This window comes from Prionailurus bengalensis, chromosome C1, assembly GCF_016509475.1.
Source record: "Prionailurus bengalensis isolate Pbe53 chromosome C1, Fcat_Pben_1.1_paternal_pri, whole genome shotgun sequence".
Taxonomy (NCBI): domain Eukaryota; kingdom Metazoa; phylum Chordata; class Mammalia; order Carnivora; family Felidae; genus Prionailurus; species Prionailurus bengalensis.
This window is the reverse complement of record NC_057345.1, coordinates 34,742,745-34,762,093: the sequence shown is the minus strand read 5'-3', so window position 1 is coordinate 34,762,093 and position 19,349 is coordinate 34,742,745. Positions and strand designations below refer to the sequence as shown.

The 19,349-nt window shown below is 50.7% G+C and overlaps 2 protein-coding genes across 10 annotated transcripts in view; one reads left to right on the top strand and one right to left on the bottom strand.

Annotated features, from left to right (window-relative positions):
* Positions 1-7,328, top strand: part of ERI3 (ERI1 exoribonuclease family member 3) — a 127,942-nt gene extending 120,614 nt beyond the window's left edge. For all 8 annotated transcript variants that reach the window (XM_043574742.1, XM_043574746.1, XM_043574744.1 and 5 more), the window contains one exon: positions 6,798-7,328. In XM_043574742.1, coding sequence (XP_043430677.1) covers positions 6,798-6,880 — 83 coding nt within the window. In that variant the 3' untranslated portion in view covers positions 6,881-7,328. The remainder of the gene's footprint in view (positions 1-6,797) is intronic.
* A 407-nt stretch (positions 7,329-7,735) lies between these two features.
* On the bottom strand, positions 7,736-16,531 carry DMAP1 (DNA methyltransferase 1 associated protein 1). 2 transcript variants are annotated; one of them, XM_043574732.1, is made up of 11 exons: positions 16,465-16,531; positions 16,143-16,292; positions 15,501-15,592; positions 15,040-15,235; positions 9,843-10,001; positions 9,547-9,714; positions 9,105-9,290; positions 8,904-8,975; positions 8,528-8,600; positions 8,095-8,390; positions 7,736-7,850 (listed from the first exon to the last, which is right to left on the bottom strand). In XM_043574732.1, the coding sequence occupies exons 2-11, from the start codon at positions 16,245-16,247 to the stop codon at positions 7,791-7,793; spliced, it is 1,407 nt and encodes a 468-aa protein (XP_043430667.1). In that variant the 5' UTR covers positions 16,248-16,292; positions 16,465-16,531; the 3' UTR covers positions 7,736-7,790. The 2 variants fall into 2 exon arrangements, with proteins under 2 accessions (XP_043430667.1, XP_043430668.1); XM_043574733.1 differs by lacking the exons at positions 16,143-16,292; positions 16,465-16,531 and adding an exon at positions 15,784-15,919.
* Positions 16,532-19,349: the final 2,818 nt, after the last annotated feature.

Sequence of the window (19,349 nt, the reverse complement as noted above, 5' to 3'; positions counted from 1 at the left end):
AGAGAGCACAAGCAAGAGAGGGGGAGAGAGAGAATCCCAAGCAGGCCCTGCACTGTCAGCACAGAGCCAGACGGGAGGCTCAAACCCACAAACTGTGAGATCATGACCTGAGCCAAAACCAAGACTCGGACACTTAACCAATAGCCATCCAGGCACCCCTCAAGTTCATAGTTTTAAAGTGATGGAGTTTGGATTCGAACCCAGAATCTAAGGATATTCAGGGGCCCTCTTCTGGTTCAGTCCTAAATTCACTGCCTTGGCTCCTATCTTCCTTCTAAACTACCATTTGCTGTTGTAACCTGAATTGTACCCAGCTGTAGCTTGAGATGCTGGCCCCCAGCATAGAGTTGCCCAGTTAGCAAATAAAAATATAGGACACCAATTAAATTTGAATTTCAGGCAAACAACAAATAATTTTTTAGTATAAGTATGTCCCATCTGGGGCTGAGGACTTATTAATCTCACTGTCCTGTGTCAAGCAGGCCCAGCATTGACCCCATTAGCCCTTTGCTCCCAGGCATGATGCTTGCCAAGATGTCCAAACCGAAGGATGTCGTGGCAAAATGAGGTTCTAGAATATCAATACACCAGGGTTCTTGCTCTCTCATCCTTACCAAGATTCCTGCTCCCAGTTCTATTCTCCCCACCCTGTCTTTGTTGGTCCCTGCTCCATGGGCTCTGGCCCCATTCCTCACCAGCTCCTGGAGATCACGAATAAAGTGTGTTACCAGGCTGAGCTTTTTAGACAGGAGGCCTCAGGTTTGTCTGAATCGTCCTTTAGGCCACACTGCATTGCAGCCTTATAAGGTCAGCAACTTGTCACCCTGTTGCCCCTGATGTCTCCCACTCCATTTTGCCTCTTTGATCATTTGTGTTCATTCTCTTTCCTAGCTCCAACAGACTCACGTATGGGAATTGTATATATAATAGAGGCATCATTTCAAAAGGGTGGGGAAAGTGTAGACAGTTCAATCAATGGTGATAGGACAGCGGCTGACCACTAGGGAAAAAAGTAAAGTTAGATCTTCTATTTCTCACCATATACGAAAGTAAATTCCAGACAGATTAAAAAGTTAAATATAAAAACAAAGTATTAGAAGAAAATATATGATAGTTTTCTAATAGCACTGGGATAGGGAAGGCCTTTTTAAGCGAGATACAAAGCCTAGAAGCTGTAAAGGAATGCCCAATACATTTAGATGTCCCATAGGAATCTCAAGATTTAACACTAAGGTCATCACTGTCCTAAACCTATACCACCTCTGGTTTGCCTTATCTCCATGAATGGTACTAAGATCCTAGACTCACCCCCCTGCACCCCTACATCCTGATTCCCTCATCAAGGCTTGCTCATTCATTCTGTTTCCTAAAACTCTCTTGCCTCTGTCCACTTCTCCATATCATGGATATATCCCCACCTCTATCTCCACTGCTGCTGGCCTGATTCTGGGCCATCATTTCTGGTCTGGACATAGTACAGTCTGCTAATTGGTGTCTATGCCTTCAGAGTTAACCCTGTCTTCCTCTTCCTTCAAGCATGTTAGTATTCCCCCATCATTCCCAGAATAATAAACTCAAGCTCTTTAGCTTGCCATCCAGTCTCCAGGGTCTCTTCTGGCCAGTCACTGCTAACCTTGCCAGCTTCAGCTCTTGCCACTCTCCTGCCTCTTATTCTTCGTCATCCCCACCTGCCCACTTGACTTAAGTTTTTTGGGACACTCTATGTTTCCCCTCCAGCAGTGTGCCCGTGCTATTCACTATTCAAGACTACCTCCCCACTTCAACCCCAGGTTGCTGGCAAGTGCCTCCCACATGCCTCCTACTTCTGCCTAGCTTTATCCTCCCAGGAACCCTTTCTTGATTCGTAGTGCCTTTTCTGTGCTGCCTTTTCCCATAGCACTGCTCACACCTCACCACTTACAGGTCTGTCTCTGAGCTCCTTGAGGGCAGGGAGCAAGTGAGTCTGTACAGCCAGTCCTGTGACTCAGCATGGCCTGTGTGTGCCCAGCACACAGAAATGTCAGTGTGTATTTGCTGAACGAATGAGTACATGAATAAACTCCTTGAACAGGGCCCCTTCCCTCCTGAGGGTGGCCCTGGCCCAGGCCCTACTTCCTGCCCTCTACTGTTCAATTCCTAGACAACTGCAGCTAACTAGAGCACGTCAGCCTCAGGTCATTGCCCTGTGTAAGCTCTCACTAGGTGTCCTAAGTCATCTGAGCCACCCTTCCACTAGCAGCTTTGCCAAGCAGATATTTGACTACCTTTGAGCCCAGGCAGCAAGCTTATCCTTTGTTAGGTACTCGCCCACTCACCTCCCTGAGGGATTTAGGCTGCTGCACATCTCACCTTATAGTCTTGGAAATATAAAAATATTTCCAGCATTAAGAATATTAATGCCTGGGGTGCCTGGGTGGCTCAGTCAGTTAAGCATTCGACTTCAGCTCAGGTCAGGATCTCATGGTTCGTGGGTTCGAGCCCTGTGTCAGGCTCTGTGCTGACAGCTCAGAACCTGGAGCCTGCTTTGGATTCTGTGTCTCCCTCTCTGCCCCTCCCCTGCTCATGCTCTGTCTCTATCTCAAAAATAAATAAACGTTTAAAAAATTAAGAATATTAATGCCCAAGGGGCTCCTAGGTGACTCATTCAGTTAAGTGTCTGACTCTTCTTGATTTCGGCTCAGGTCACGGTCTCACCATTTGTGAGATTGAGTCGCATGTCGGGCTGTGCGCTGACAGCTCAGAGTCTGCTTGGGATTCTCTCTCCCTCTCTCTCTGCCCCCCTCTCTATTCACTTCTCTCTCTCTCTCAATCTCTCTCAAAAATAAACTTCAAAAAAAAAAAAAAAAAAAAAGGAATGTTAATGCCCAAAACAGAAGATCATCTTGTCACAAGCTGATGATCTCACAGGAACATAAAAACAGGTTAGGCTTCTAGAATTTGGAGGTAAGGAAAACCTACTTTGGAGGCCTCCATTGTGGGCACAAGACTGTGTCCCCTCCACCCCAACCCCTTATCATAACAGCTTCAGGCTGGCCTCATTAGCTCACCTCAGTGAGAGGAGCCAGAAGGGGGTGCTGCTGACCCAGGTGGCCCCAGGGCTTCAAGCTAAGGACTCTCCTAGAGGCCATGTTGTCATCAGCCTCACCCTGCTGCTGTCTCTTGCTGAACTCCTGGCCTGTTAAAAGCCCCAGATTTGGGCATCTGGGTGGCTCAATCGATTATACATCTGACTTCAGCTCAGGTCATGATCTCACGGTTCGTGAGTTCAAATCACTCATCAGGTGAGCGCAAGCCTCACTCGTCTCTCTCTGCCCCTTCTGGGATTCTCTCTCTTTCTCTGCCTTTGCTCACTTGTGCCCCCTCTCTCTCTAAAAACAAAAACAAACAAAAACCCCAGATCTGTCTCTTAGCTTCTGCCCCATTGCCTCATTTTCTACCTGTACTACTGACTTTTTAAACTGATCAGGAGGTTGCACTGGCTCTTAGAAAGGCTTCAAGGGCTAGAAAAAGAGCCTGGGCTGGAAGCCAATAACTGCCATACCACTGACTTGGTGAACTGAAACAAGTGTCCTCCCCAATCTGGATCTCTTTTTCTTTGTTGTAGTGGACCAGTTACAACAAGTTAGACTCCAGAATCCTCAGTAAACAGGGTCAGTAGTCAGTCAGAGTCTGTGGAGTGAATGACAATTGCTTTCATCAAGTGCGCTGGCTCCTATGTCATCTGTGCCATAGATTGTACAGTATATACCTTCTCACCATTGGGTCATCCAGGAAACTAGCATCCTTGCCTTCCCTTCAAGAAGAGGAGATATTCCAAACATAAAGCATGTACAAAGACGGGGGGGGGGGGGAGGTGAGTATCACCTGCTCAGTACTCAACAGTTAACAAAGGTAGCCCATGATCACCCCTAGTAAGGGGAACCTGAAGTTCAAAGAAACTAAGCACTTGCCGCAGGCACACAACCAGCGAGCAAAGTTAAGACTAGAAACAGGTCTCTGATTCCAAAACCCACTTTGTCATTTTCAGACAACAGTGGTTCCTTGAGATTGGAACAGGGATTGGGGATAGAGAATGGCAGGGGTAAGACCAGCGAGAGCAGGGACCCGTTTTTACAGGGCCTTTACCTTTAAGTCATATTAAAGAGTATAGCTTTGAACCTGAGGGCAGGGGGAGCCACTGAAGGGATTTAAAGAGACAAGGATGTGATCAGATTTGTGTAAGAAAGATCACTTGGGCTACAAGCGAATGGATTAGAGGGGGAAGAAAGAAGACAGGCTGTGCAAGAGCAAGAGATGGAGGGGGTCTACACTGGGGGGTGGCTGCCAGAATGAAGGGAAGTAGATGATTAGACAGAACAAGAAGATAAAATCCACAGTTTATACTTGAGATTTGGGGAGAGAGAGGGCAAAGTGTCAAGCCTGATTTTCAGGTTTCTTGGGATAGTGAAGACATGTGGTGAAGGAAATTCGTTCATTACTGAACATTTTGAGTTTGTATGGATATCTAGAAAGAGATGTTCCAGAACTCAGGAGAGGTGTAGGCTGGAAACAGCGATCTTCAGGGGTGGATGAAGCCAGCCAGTGAGTGTGTCAAGTGTGGGGAGGTCAAGGACAGACTGGGGCCCAGCACAGGTGGGAGGTTAGTGCTTGCCCACTGGATGGCTGGTGGCCTGGGGGGAGGGGCTGGGCACATCACTTGGGCCAGGGGAGGCAGATTGAGCAATTTGTCCAGCAATGAGGGAGGAGCCAGATGAAGTCAATAGAAAACTAATTTTCTTTTCTGCTGGAAGAAATGAGGTGTGTGGCCGCTGGGTAATTGCAGATAACGAGGGGACTTATTCTTAATATGCACAGCGGCCATGGTCCCCAGAGTGCAGGAGACAGGAAGGATTGGAGGTGCCCTGACAAGGCCAGACTTCTTTGGGAAGAAAAGCACCCTATCATAGCCCTTTTGACAGTACCGTCATAGCCTCTGGACCCTATCATAAACCCTCCTGTTCCTGGGGCCCTTCCTGCCCCATCTCCACCCTGCCCCTCCTACCCAGATCTTCCTGCCCCCTTCCCCTTCTGTCAGCTGCCTCACTCCTCCTATCACAGCCCCTCCCTCCACCCTCCCCCCCCCCCCGCCCCCCCAGCACAGGCATACACACTAAGGGAGACAAATGACGGGGCCTCAGCCGAGCGGGGCGCGTGTCCGGCCCATAAACCACGGGGATGGGTCACGTCTGGAGTTGCCATGGCCGCCACTATCCACCCATCCGTCTTCCCACTGTCCTGCCTCAGACCAGCCCTCATGGTTTCCTGAGTCCCTGGAGGGAAAAGGTGTCTGAGGCCTGTGTCACCTTTCCATGTCCACATCCCCCATGGGTACATTCATGTTGAGGTCTTATGTGACGGGACCCTGTGTGACTTCTCTGCTCTAAACAGGGCCTACAGAGTCATGTCTGGCTAGTGACACAAGCCCCGGGCTGACCAAGACTCCCATTCCCACAGTCCTTTTCTAGCTTTTTGGGGCCCCATTTCCTAGTCTAAGGTTCTAGTAAAGGCAGGCTGAAGGTGCTTAATGAAAGGGGTTGGCCCTTGACAGATGCTGAGGCCTTCTGACCCCACCTTGACCTTATCACAGCCCCACACCTGATGATGACATCGAAGTATAATGTTTCTGCAATCACAGCATCGATCCCATGAGGGCTGGTAGCGGCTGAGGTCCTGGTTATGGCCCAGGAGCATATATGGGAGGTGGGAGAGGGATGGGGGGAGAAGCAGGTGGAAGGGATGGGGATCTGGCTGCTGCTCTGAGCAATGGAACAGAAAAACCCTGGGCACTTGGGCCATTTGTGTCCTTGGCTTTATGTAGAGGGACAAGTGTTGGGCAGCTGCACCTCCTGCTGGTGGTGTTAAAACAAGTCCTGGCCCATGTCCATGATCCTGAAGCCCTGGAGTACCTGCTCCTGCAGCTGCCACGGTTCTAGGAGTTTTGAGCATGGAGATTCTTACAGGGACCAGTACTGGAGAAACTGCTGGGACAGGGTCTGGCAGGTACAGACATTTAGATACAGCTAGAGGCAGGGTTTAGATTGAGTACACATGCATGTCTAGTAGAAGATCGCTGGCCAGAGTATCAAAGGACCACAAAGCTGGCCCTCTCCACTGGCTGCACAGGAGCAAGTGCCCAGGCAAGTTGCTGTTGGAGCACACAAGCCTGGGCCCCAGAGCAGGTCTCCCAGGGCCCCAGCTCAAAAGTGCCAAGACTTGTGCCTTGTTACCGGTGATTATGGCCCAGGCCACATCTCTCTCACACACGCAAGTGCCGGCAAAGTCACCCTGGCCGTGGGCGTGATGAATGGCCGCACAGTAATGAAATGGAGACATCAAGGCGGGTGGCGGGAAGACGGAGTGTGGCGGACGGGCCGTCCCCACGCGGCGGCAACAAGAAGGATCGCCCAGCGGCCGGGGGCCGTCAAGGGAGAAATTACACATTTACTCTGCCTTTTTCTTACTGCGACGGCGCCCATACATCACCGCTGGGGCCGGGGCGGGACATGCCGGCCAATTTCCAGCATGAATTATGGGACTGAGCAGCATTGAGACCAGGCTTCCCGCCGGCCCAGTATCACCCGGCCCAGCCTGAGGCTGGAGATGCTGCCACCAGGGGACAGGACCCCCCTCCCTCTTTTGGAGCCTGTGGCTCTCGAGTCTGACCCTGCTCCCCATCGCCACCCATGTAAGGGCACCTACGGGCACAGAGGGAAACGACCTGAGGCCCATCTAAATGTCTTCTCTTCTTCTTTTCTTAGATGACTGCAAGAACATTGCCAACATCATGAAGACACTTGCGTATCAAGGCTTCATCTTCAAGCAGACATCGAAGCCTTTCTGATTGGCCGAGGACGGGATGGGGCAGGACAGGGTAGCTGCTTGGCCCAGCCCAGAACCCTCCTTTCCCTCACCAGAGGGGAAAAGGGAGAGTGGCACAGCTCTACATCCAGAGTGTCCCCCAGCCTGCCCTGTGGGCTTGTGCCCGGGGTAAGGGCTTGGCCACTTGGCCCCTCTGGAGCAGACACTTTGTGGCCCCCACCCCAACCCCCCAACCTCAGCCCAGTATTAGCCCCTCCCATTGTGGGCCTGGGCTAGGGGGACCCAGGCACTCACCGCCTCCTCCCTGGTACACAGGCTTCTGCCGGGGCCACCAAGCCCCCCTGTGCCCCCTCCCATCTGTAGTGCATGGTGTGTGGTGCCCCCAGGGCTCCAGGACAGATCAGGCCCCACCTTGTGTCTACCCCCATCCCCGCTGTGAACGTGCCACTGAATAAAGTCGGGGAAACAAGGCTCTGGGTGTGTGTGGACCAGGTGCTGCTGTGCCTGATGCTGTCAAAATACGTACAAAGGTTAGAGCATGTTCTGGGCTGCTCTGCTCAAGGCCACCAGTGTGGATGGCAATCACTGGAGCACCTGTGAGACCCTCACTGAATAGTCACAGGGCTACAGGGGCTGTCTGAGCACACGGCAATGTTTGAAGTTGCTGGTATCTGAGGCCACTGCTGTGTGTGAACCATCTTGAGTATAGAACCAAGTACATTTGTTGGGATAAAACCGCAGTGGTTAAAGGGCTGCTAAGGGCCTCAATAGTGGCAAGTCCCAATGCCACTCCGTGGAGTGGGTGAGGTGACCCCTCCTGCCCACCCTCCCAACCAGGGGCATCACAAGTGGTGGGAAGGAAAAGGAAGCAGCCCAGTCCAACTCAGCAGCTCTATTTACACAGCAGCATCACCCACACCCCGTGTGGCCTCTCATGGCTTCTTGGCTTTCTTCACAGAAGAGGAGCTGGAGGCCGATTCCCGTCGCTTCCTCTGAGAAGACACAGAAGGTGTTGGGGTCAATGGCTCCCAAGTCTCTATTCACACTCGGTGCATGTGTTTCACACTCTCAGGGAAGGCGATGCCCACTGGCCACCCACTCCTACCCTCAGTCTCAGAACCCATCGGAGTAACCACTCCCGTTGCGGGCACTAGAGGGAGCAGGTCTGTACACACTCGTGTGTTCGCTCACGTGCAGGGCCTGTTCATGCTCCCCACTGCCCATCTAGGCTCTTACCGAGTTGGGCGTGAGGGGTGCGCCCACCACATCAATGATGGTGTCCTTGGTGGGGTCGGGGCCAAGACCAGGTTCAGGTACTGCTGGCTCAGCAGAGGCTGGGGCCGGGCCTGATGCTGGCGTGGCAGGGCCCCCTAGGACGCCAGCCCGGGCCAGGGCCTCATGCCGGTGCCTCAGCATCTGTAGCTCATACTCGCAGTTGGCGCAGGCCTGCTTGAGCTCATAGAGCAGCACCAGGTCGCTCCGTAGCTCGTTGAACATGTGCACCAGCTCCTCCGTGGGTGTCGGGCTCAGCTCTGCAGGCGGTGGGTGGAAGGCACAGGCAGAGCCAGTGTGTGCGGCGGGAAGGCCAGAAACAGGAAATGCCCTCCCCTGCCCAGCCTTGATTGGCAGCCTTGGGTGGGTAGGTCCTGCAGGCCCAGCCCCCACTCACCCACACCAAGCTCCAGCAGCATCTGCTCCAGGGCCTTGATCTTCTTCTGTCCCACAGAGCTTGGCAGTTTCATCTGCAATGACCCAGACTGCTAAGCCCTCTCCCCCACAAGTAGCTAAGGATGAGGGAGAACCAAAGGCAAAGGGGAGTGGAAGAGAAGTTAACCCCGGGAAGGCAGCTCTGCATCAGAAAAGGAAATAGCTGGCAAGTGGAATATAGCAAGGGCGCAAGTGCTTTGACCTCAGCCCGGCTACGTCCCCACGATCTCTCTCCTCAGCACATGGCACAACCCCGCCTGGTGCTCCAGCCCCACGGCTGCAGCAAGCGGGCTGTGGAGAGCCCAGGGCCCAAGCACCGTGATGGAAGTGGCACGTACCCGCTGGCTCCGCAGCGTGACACCTGCGGACTTGAAGTCTGGAAACTTGATGCCTGCGGTCTCAGGAACAGCCTGGGGGAGAAGAAGTCATGGAGACCAAGGCGTGGCAGGGAAAGGGCCCAGTGTTAGTCCCAACACCCTGCTAGCTCTAGGTGCTCTCAGAGCCCTCCACCCTGGGCTGGACTGACTCCATCTCCATACCGGTTTCTCGGCCTCCTTTTTCTGGGGTAGCTTCTTCTTGGGGGCCTTGCGTTCCGTGCGCCGCTGCTCTGCAGTGGTGTCTGCTGCTGTTATCAGCTTCTGCAGGTCCTGGCTGCGCTTCTCCCGCTCCTTCTTCCGGGCTTCGATCTTGCGTAGCTCCTGCAGCAGATACTCCTCCTCTGCCACCTGGGAAAGCGAGATGCCGTGAAGTGTGTGCAGGTGCCCAGGGGAGTGAGGCACAGGGGCACTGAGCTGTCTGTCAGGGACTCTGAGAGGAAAGGGACCATGAGGGAGGGGAAAAGCTATAAAAGCAAGGACAGAGGCTCCTGAGGGAGGATAGGTGGGGAAGCAGGGAACCTGCAGAAGAGGGAAATGAGGGCATGCAGGACGGAGGCAAAGGGCTTCAGGACCTGGAAGAGAGGCAGTGAGGCTCAGGGCCGACCTGCTCAGGGGTCCGGTTGTAGAGGCGCTCTAGCTGTTCCTTCCTCCGCCGCTCATGCCCAGCATCAAATACTGGTATCTTGAGGTCTGTGCCTGGCACAGCCCGCACGTTGGCAAGCTTAGCACAGATGTGGTAGTACCGCTCCTTCAAGTCCTCCACAGAACGCTTCTGAGGATAAAGACATGGCAGGAAGGGAGGATGAATACCCAGAAGCATATGGAAGGCGTAGCATAAAGGCAGTGGGCCTTCCAGGCCCAGGGTCTGGACACACATGCAAATGCATGACACCAGCTCACCTTGAACTGCTGGTGGTCATACCGGTCATGGATAACTACAAAACGTAAGTCAAAGCGGCGGCTGAGGTCAAAGAGGTGATCCGTTTCTGCCTTAGTCCAAGCGTCGTCATGAAGGTAGAGCTGGTACTCCTGCTCTGAATACACAGGAACCTGCACAGTCTACTGGCACAGAGGGACAGAGGGAGGACACGTCATGTCACATCCAGTGGGCTCCAGCCTCCTGTGATCACAGCCCCTCGTTTATTGCCAATCTCTAAACTGGACCGAAGCAAAACCCTCTTCCTAGACCCCTGCACAGGGCAGCCTGGAAATGATGTTTCCAAGTGAGGAAACAAACTGCTCGACTAGAACTCGCCAGGCTCTAAGATGCCAGCCTACCTCTGGATTCAGTCCCGAAGCAGCTTCACCATGCCTTCAGCACCAGAGCCCCGGTAACAGGATGCATGCTCCTGTCCTCATGGTTAAGGGGAGGGGCCCACATGTAAGTGCTTCTGTGGAGTCCAAAGGTTAACTTTGGAGTAGAGCAGAGAGCTACAGAGAAAGGCCCAGGATCCCCTGGTCCATTGGAACATTTGTCTGAAGCATTCCTGCCACCCAGTGGTGACAATGAGACTTGCAGCTCCCCCAGAGCAGGCCAAGGTCACTTACCTCTAGGAAAAGGGGCCTGAATCTTTCTCCCAACAGATGCACCCCTGTACATGCCCCTGCCTCCCCTCTGCCATAGCCCAACCCCCAGACCTTTCTCAGGGACAAAAAGCACCACCGCCACTCCTTCCCCAGGAAGGAGTCAATGTCAGGCTGGACTAGGGAAGTCCCTTTTCTCTAATCAAAAACCACACTGGCTCTGAACCTGCTCTCAAGACACTATATGCAGCTGCCTCTTGCACTTATCCTACTGGATGTCCCACATACACCTCAAACTGAATATGTTCAGGTGATGGGTGTTAGCCAGACTAATTGTGGTGATCATTTTGCAGTATATACAAATATGAACCATGTTGTACACCTGAAATGAACAGTATATATTGCTTATAACTCAATAAAAATATATACATGTGTTCAGTACTGAGCTCATCACCTTCCCTCAAACTCCTATCTCTTCCAGTTCAGTTCTCAGTCAATGTCACCATCAGCCAACACAGGTGTCCAAGCCAGAAGCCTAGAAAGCATTTTTAATTCCCATCTTTACCCTTGATCCCTCCCCTTCCACAAATCTGTGGATTTTACCTCCAGAATCTCTATCTTCACAGCCAGATCACAGTCTAGACCACCACTACCACTGCCTGAATCAGAAAAAACAGCCTCCCCACTGACCTCTCTGCCTCTATTCAATCCTCCCCCAAGCAATTCTCCATCAGCAGCCAAGATGTGATCTCTCTGACCAATAATGCTTAGAGGACAGCCTGCAAACCTGTGCTGTTTGCAAACTGGTCCCACTAGTCTATGTAAGTATGGAAATCGAGAGTCGGCATTTAGAAACCTTTATAACAATTTCACAGAAGTCACATGCTACTGAACCTAGTATGAAGAAACGTGGACTTGTATTTTGTCTTTTCTTGTAATTTTACTATCTTTATCAGACTCTGATGGATTGTAAATATTTTCTTAAAGTTCTTCATCACAGATAATTTGAGAAGCACTATTCTAGAATATGTATCAATCATGTCACCCAACTACCTTGTACTAAACCTCTCAAAAGCTCTCCACTAAACTAAGATAAAAGTGCCTTCTAGATAAGTCACAAACTCCTCAAGAACAAGGGTTGTCTGGTTCATTTCCTATCTTTGGGGTTCAGCACAGGGCCAGGCACACTGTTAAGTATCAATGAATATTTACAGAATCAACCAATAAACACGTGTAGATGACCTGGCCTCTCTCTGCAGCTACTGTCCCTCATGCATCCAAAGTTTCAAACAAGTGACTAGCAATGTCAGGAACATGCTAGGCTCTCCCCCTCAGCCTTTGCTGTTCTTTTCTGAAATGCATCCCCAGTTCCACATTCCTTCCTCTATGAAGATAACTTCTCATCCTTTTGATCTTTTCCTCTGGGAAGTCTCTCTCATTTCCCAGGCTTGCTTAAGTATATCTCTCCTATGTATTTTACATTTAATTAAAAAAAGAAAAAAATCCGTAGGAACTGTGTATGCAGGCCTGCTCCCAAGGAGCTCACAGTCAAAGTGAGGGAGACATTCATTCATTCAATAAATATTTATCATGGGCCCGCTAGACCTATGCTGGGAACACAGTGCTGAATAAGATAGACAGTGGCCTTACCTTCTCAGCGCTCACAGTTCAGCTGAAAAAAATAATTTAGTCCAGTGTGGAGAGTTTGATGACAAAGATATGCCTAGAATGTAGTGAGTGACATCTGATCCAGCCTGGGGACAAACATTGGTCAGGGAAGAGGTCACAGGAGACAATGAGGTTACTTTGAAAGAGAACAGTGAAATGACCACGATTCTCTTTTATAAAGACCACTCTTGCAGCATTTAGGACAGACAGGATGAAACAAGAGCCTGAAAGACCTGCTGACAGGTGTTGGAAATAATCCAGGTGAGAAGTGAAGAGGACTGAACTAAAACAGCACCAGTGGAAGGTAAAGAAAAGGGCACAGATATAATTTTAGGTTAAAAACCACAGGACTCGGCAACTGGATGTGAGGGGTGAGGAAAGAGGCTCACTCCTGTGTTTTGGGCGTAAGAGAGCAGCTGGAGAGCCACAGACTGAGAACAGGACCCCAGCAACTGGCAGTACTGGAGGGAACATCATTAGTTCACCTTACTCTGCTTCCCTCTCCATCTGTAGTCACCATGATCTTTCTAAGCATCAAATCAGATCCTCACACTACTCTACTTAAAACTTTGTCAGTATCAGGGCACCTGGGTTGCCAGTCAGTTGAGTGTCCAATTCTGAATTTCAGCTCAGGTCATGATCCCAGAGTTCTGTGATCGAGCCCCACATCAGGCTCCTCACTGAGCATGGAGCCTACTTGGGATTCTCTTTCTCTCCCTTTGCCCCTTTCCCCAACTTGCATTCTGTCCCTGTCAGCAGCTACTCAAAGATGTCAGGGCAAAGCCCAGAGTCCTGAGCCTGGCTGCCAAGCCCTGCCTAGCCTGGCCCTGCTGACCTCTCAGGCCTCACCTTCCACCATGTCCTACCCTGGGCTTTAGGCTTCACCAACAGGGAAACGCCTACAGCATGCCATGCATATGACTGGTTTTTTATATATGCCTTTGCTCATGCTGGCCCCTCTGCCTGAAAAAGTCACTGCACTCCTTTCCTAATATTGCCTGGTGACGTCCTTTAAGACTCAATTCCAGCTCTAAGTTCTCCAGGAAGTTTCCATGGCCTTCAGGTCCTCCCAAAATAGCACATATCCCACCAAACTATAACTGCCTGTGCCTCTCCTCATGTCCTCCCCAACAATATGCAGAGTTTCCTGAGGGCAGATATGGTTTCTGGTGCATTTCTGTGTCCTCAGTGCATAGGGCTTGACTTGGCATGGAGCAGCATTTATCAAATACAAAATGAACATTCTTCTGTCTTCTCAAATTATCTCATCCAACCTTCCCACCCATCACCTCAACACCTCACCTCTTGGTTGTCCCTTCTCAATCCTACACTTCCAGCCTCTCTCTCCACCAGACCTGGGGTGGGGGGTTGGGGGGGGGGGGAGGCGGGAGGCTGAGATCTTGGTGAGAAGGAAGAAAATCAGATCTCCTGGGGGGAAGGGGGAAGCAAGAATGATAGCTCACACCCAGATGTGCTCAGTCTAAGAAGCCTGTGAGCCATTCAGGCAGAGTTGTCCAGGTACAGTTGGCTACACTGGGCTGAGGGGGAAGAAGCTGGGACTTGAAGTCCCGTGATTAGGCCCTTAGTGCTTTTAGGCCCCAAATCTAGGCTGCTCCAGGCTGCAGGGACTGTGACGCTATATTGTATACTGGCCTGAACAACAGCTTAGGAAATCCTAGCCTGGCCCAGCTGCCTCTCACTGGCTGGTGGAGTGTGGGTAAGGCCCTGCTCTGAGCTTCTAGACCACAGATGATTCAGCTTGGACTAGGGTGCTAGCACAGAGGATGAAGAACAAAGGCAAACGTGGTTTATTATGGAAACAAAATCAGCAGGACTCAATGATTAAATGTATCACTGAGATCTAGTTCAAATGTCACCTTCTCAGAGAGGCCCAACCTGACCACCTTATCTAAATTAGGCCTCCCCTATGCCTGTAAGTTTGCTCTTTAATTCATTTCATACCCCATTCATATCCTGGTTTCAATTTACTGATGGCCCAAATCTGAAAGAATCGAATTTATTTGCTTACATGTTCGCTATCTGTCTTTCCCTACCTCCCTGTCCTATTGTTGACGGAAATAATTGGAGAATATACAGGGGAAGTCAAGGATGATTCCCGAGTTTCTGGGTGGGAAACTTCCCATTCCCAAGCAACTGGGTGGATAGTGGTGCCATTAACTGATATGGGTTTGGGGTGAGAAAGACAGGAAATAGATGAGTTCTGCTCAAGGGTACCTACTTGATCTGAAGTACCTGTGGGGCTTTCAGGGAGAGACGTTAAGTAAATGATTGGATATCGCTCTGAACTGGAGATATTTTTTTTTTTTAATTTTTTTTTCAACGTTTATTTATTTTTGGGACAGAGAGAGACAGAGCATGAACGGGGGAGGGGCAGAGAGAGAGGGAGACACAGAATCGGAAACAGGCTCCAGGCTCTGAGCCATCAGCCCAGAGCCCGACGCGGGGCTCGAACTCACGGGCCGCGAGATCGTGACCTGGCTGAAGTCGGACGCTTAACCGACTGCGCCACCCAGGCGCCCCTGAACTGGAGATATTAAGTGGGATCACTGGTATACAGCAGGCAACTGGAGCCTCAAAGAAAATGAGATACACTAGGGAGAAAGTATAGACAGACAAGGACACAGCTGAGGAACAGTGACATTTGAAGGGCCAAGAGCAGCCACCAAAAACCAGATCAGGTCCAGGAAGGGACAGGATCCCACAGGCAGAAGAGACCCACGAAATCCCACCCTGCAGGTATTTGCCACGTGGACTGAGTGGGTAACGATGGTTGAAACAAAGACTGAATGTGCCTCTGGGGCCAACCCCAGGAGGCTGAAAGGTCATGTGAGTAGCTCAGAGTGGGTGAGCAATCTTGGCCTATGTCCATATGGTGGTGACTCACCTTATTGAACCTGGCAAAGGGGTAGTCCTTGCCCTCCTCAGCTGCCCGTCGCCAGTGGAAGAACATAGCTCCATCCTTGCGGGCTGGGTTGGTGAAGGGCATCCACTTCCAGGGCCGCACCTTCTTAGAGCCCAACTTGGCTTTCACTGTGCGGTAACCTTGACCAGTGTCACTGGGTAGCAGTGGGGGTGCATCCCTGCAGCAAGGTTCAGAGAGATGAGAAGTCAGAGTAAGAAAGTGTGTAGGGAGCCTTTGGGACCAAGCTGATCTACCCTACAGCAAGGAAGTCACGTCCTAGAATGAGCAGTTGGAGCAAATCCTGCATCCTACTAAGTAAGCAGGAGCCCTGGCTGGGGAGGGCAACCGGAGAGAGAACTGGCAGAGAAAACCATGCAGACGGATCGGGACATGCAGATAGGTCGGGAACCAGAGCCTGGGGGACTTGGGATTCTAATACTTGCTTCTTGTCAGAGTAGAGCAGTGCATAGACCTCTCGGTGCATGCCCTCGGGTCTCTTGAACGTCAGTGTCTCAGAGGACTTCTTGGACTTTTTCTGAGAACGGAAACCACAAGACAGAAACCACAACCTAGACTCCCTTCCCTTAAAATTCCTTAGCCCAGCTCAATCCCTGAACCAAACAGCACCTACAGGTACAATGACACACTATGAAAGCAGAGAAACCCACTCACAGGGGCACCCTTAGTTGGAGCAAGTCATTCCCGTCCCCAACCCCACCTCCTCACCTGAGTAGATCCCCGATCTGTCAGAATAGAAAATACTTTCCCATCATCTCTCAGAATGTCACGCTGACTTGGTGCCACTGCCCCCCCCCCAATATCCTACAAGCGTCACACTCTTGTGTGGTCTCCCATCTCTTATAAGTGCCACACTCTCTTGGTCCCCACCATTTCCCATGGGTGTCCTACCACCTCTGCCCCATGTCATAAAGGTAACACATAGTCTCTGCCCCCTATGTCACACCTTTTACCGCCCATCTCACTAGAAGTGCAGCACCCCACCATCTCCCCCATCTCTCTCCCATTGTCACTCCTCCCCACCACTTCACTCGCAATACCCAAGGCTCTCAGGCAACCCCTGCTACCTTGTCCGGGTTGATAATGTCCTTCTTGCTGATGGTCCCGGAGGCTGCATCCCCCTCTGGGCCCCCAAGTTCTAGAATGTCCCGCACATCCGCGCCTGTAGCCATCGTGTCTGAGAGATGGAGGAGCGCCCCGAGGTCAAGGGTCAGTGCCTGAGAAGGGACACAGCTCAGATCAGGAGGCGGAGCCACTCCAGCCCCAAGCAGGGCGGGGTGAAGGGGCGGGCCGCTAGGAGGAAAGTAGTCCGGGTCCGATCGGGGTTCCGCCTGCGTCCTGCCACCTGCGTCTCCCTTACGACCCCGTCTGCCTCCTAAGCCCCAGCACCTCCACACCCGATTCCCCAGCTGCCGCTGCCGCTGCTCCCCTAGCCCCGCAAAGCCGCGGACAGAAACTTCCGGTCGTGCGCATTCGAAACGCGGCCGGCAGGAACACTTCCGGTATGTGCTGAGCAGAAATGGAGCCGGCTGGCATCCCAATGTGAAAGCCCGGGGAAGGGGGTGGTTCATCACCGGCCTTGGCTCCCACGGGGTGGCCAGTGTTCGGATGCTGCCTGCATTCTGGCATTTGCCCTCTATGTTGCTCTGTTGCATCTCGGGCTACAAAAACAGCGCAGAGCTTTGTCCCTTGGAAGTCGCTTAATTCCTTTGAACCCGTTTCTTCATTTGTAAAATGGAAATTGTAATGGTACCTGCTTAAATGAAGCACCGATAATCCTTGCAGAACAGCAAATTGCCTGGCACGTTTAACTTTTTTTGTATTAAATTAATTAGTAGTATTAATGGCCCTTGTTCCTAAATACATACCAGGCACTGTGCTAAGCGTCGGAGATGAAGAGAGAAACTAGTCAAGGTGGAGCATCCCAGGATGGCTGCCAAGATGGAGTGAGGTCTGGACCCTCACTTGCACCTCCTCTGATGGAGCTCCCCTCTCGTGGGGATTTCCTGGAGCCAGCTCCCTAGAACATCACCAGTCCGGGAGCTAACTGCACTAGAGTGGGTTACCAAAAGGCCCAAGAATATGGCCCTGAGCAGGGAGCAGCTGGAAGAATTCTCTCTCAAAGTAAGAAACTTACTAATCTCCCTGGAGAGAGAGACATCTAGAACTGGAGGCCCTGAGGAAGGGCGGAAGGGACAGGGTAAACAGCTCCCAACTTCAGCCTCTGCAAACCAGCCTGCAAACATGGAAGACACGTGGCCAATGAGCATGGAGGGTGGAGTCAGGGCCCGGTAAGACATTAAGGAAACCAGACTCCAAGCCAAGGCCTGACAAAGAACCCAGCAGAGACTAGAGGAGCAGACAGCCTGCACAAGTTAGCTATCAGTGTGGTAGCCTGTTCTGGCCTGGGGGGGGGACAGGGGTGTAGCAGCTGCAGCCTCAAGCCTACCTAGACCCCAAAACTATGGAGAACTGGGCCTGGAGGTAGAAACTTTACCCTTTTCCTGAGACCTGATTTCTGGGTGAATCCTCTGGGCTCTAAACACTGTCTAGAAGCCAGGGTCCTGCTGCAGAAATTGCCCACAGGGAAGGGAATAGCCCTTGGAGCCAGAAGTGGAAAGAGCAATGGGAAGGAGTCCTACACCTCTGCCTTGTAGTTGGTTGTGTAATTATTTGTTTAATATCTATCTCCTCTGATAGATTTATTTCTATGAGAATTATGGTACATAAATGTATGTATGTATCAGGCATTGTTCTAGGCTCTAGGGATGCAGTGGGTGAATGAGATACAAATGGCTCATGGTAGGGCTTATATCTAGTGAAAGAAGAGAAACACTGAGCATATAAACAATGAAACGGGGTAAATTTTGATGGTGACAGGAGCTATGAAAAAAATAAAATAGGGTAATAGGATGAGGGACTACTTTATGTAGTACAGTCAGGGAAGGTTTCTCTGGAAACTTGAAATCTGAGCTGAGGTTTAAATGATGGAAATAGCCACAGCATACCTGGGGAAGGAATGTTTCAGACAGGAGGAATAACAAGTCTCGCATCCCTAAAATGGAAGGAACTCTATATGTAAAAAACACATAAAGAAAAAAAGTCCAGGGGCACCTGGGTGGCTCGGTCAGTTAAGCCTCTGACTCTTGGTTTTGGTTCAGGTCATGATCTTGTGGCTTCATGAATTAGAGCCCTGTGTCAGGCTCTGCACTGACAACATGGAGCCTGCTGGGGATTCTCTCTCTCCCTCTCTCTCTCTGCCCCTCCCCCACTCGTGCTGTCTCTCACAAAATAAATAAATAAACTTAAAAAGAAAAAAAAAAGTCCGCTGTGTTGGGTGATGAGTGAGGAGTGGGAGAATAGGAAGACTTGAAATCAGAGGTAGGCATCGTGGTCCATAGAAAGGAGTTTAGGATTTATCCTATGGGCAATCAAATATCATCCTTTCTTGGCCACAGCCTAGATTTTTTTTCTTTTTTTTTTTTTTTTATGCAGAGCCTGCTTGGGATTCTCTCTCTTTCTCTCTCTCTCTCTCAAAATAAAATAAACTTCAGACAAACAAACAAAAGAAACTGGGAAAGGGGAGGCAGTCTGTATGTGATGTGATCAAGATCCAGAACATCTCAATCTGGCCTGGTCTTGCTCAGGTTAATTATAAAGAATATCTTCCCACTTTTATTATATTATTACATATAATATGTTATATATAACATATTTTATTATAAAGACAAACTTTCCCACTTTTTAAAAAATTTAAATCCAAGTTGGTTAACATATAGTGTAATAATAATTTCAGGAGTAGAACCCAGTGATTCATCACTTACATATAACACCCAGTGCTCATCCCAACAAGTGCCCTTCTTTTTAATTTTTTTTTTAACGTTTATTTATATTTGAGACAGAGAGAGACAGAGCATGAACGGGGGAGGGGCAGAGAGAGAGGGAGACACAGAATCAGAAGCAGGCTCCAGGCTCTGAGCCATCAGCCCAGAGCCTGACGTGGGTCTCGAACTCACGGACCGCGAGATCGTGACCTGAGCTGAAGTCGGACGCTTAACCAACTGAGCCACCCAGGTGCCCCAACAAGCGCCCTTCTTAATGGCCATCGCCCATTTAGCCCACCCCCCCCCCCACTGAATACCCTACAAGCAACCCTCAGTTCATTCTCTGTATTCGAGAGTCTCTTAGGGTTTTTCTCCTCTGTTTTTAACTTATTTTTGCTTCCCTTTCCCTAGGTTCATCTGTTTTGTTTCTTAAATTCCACATATGAGTGA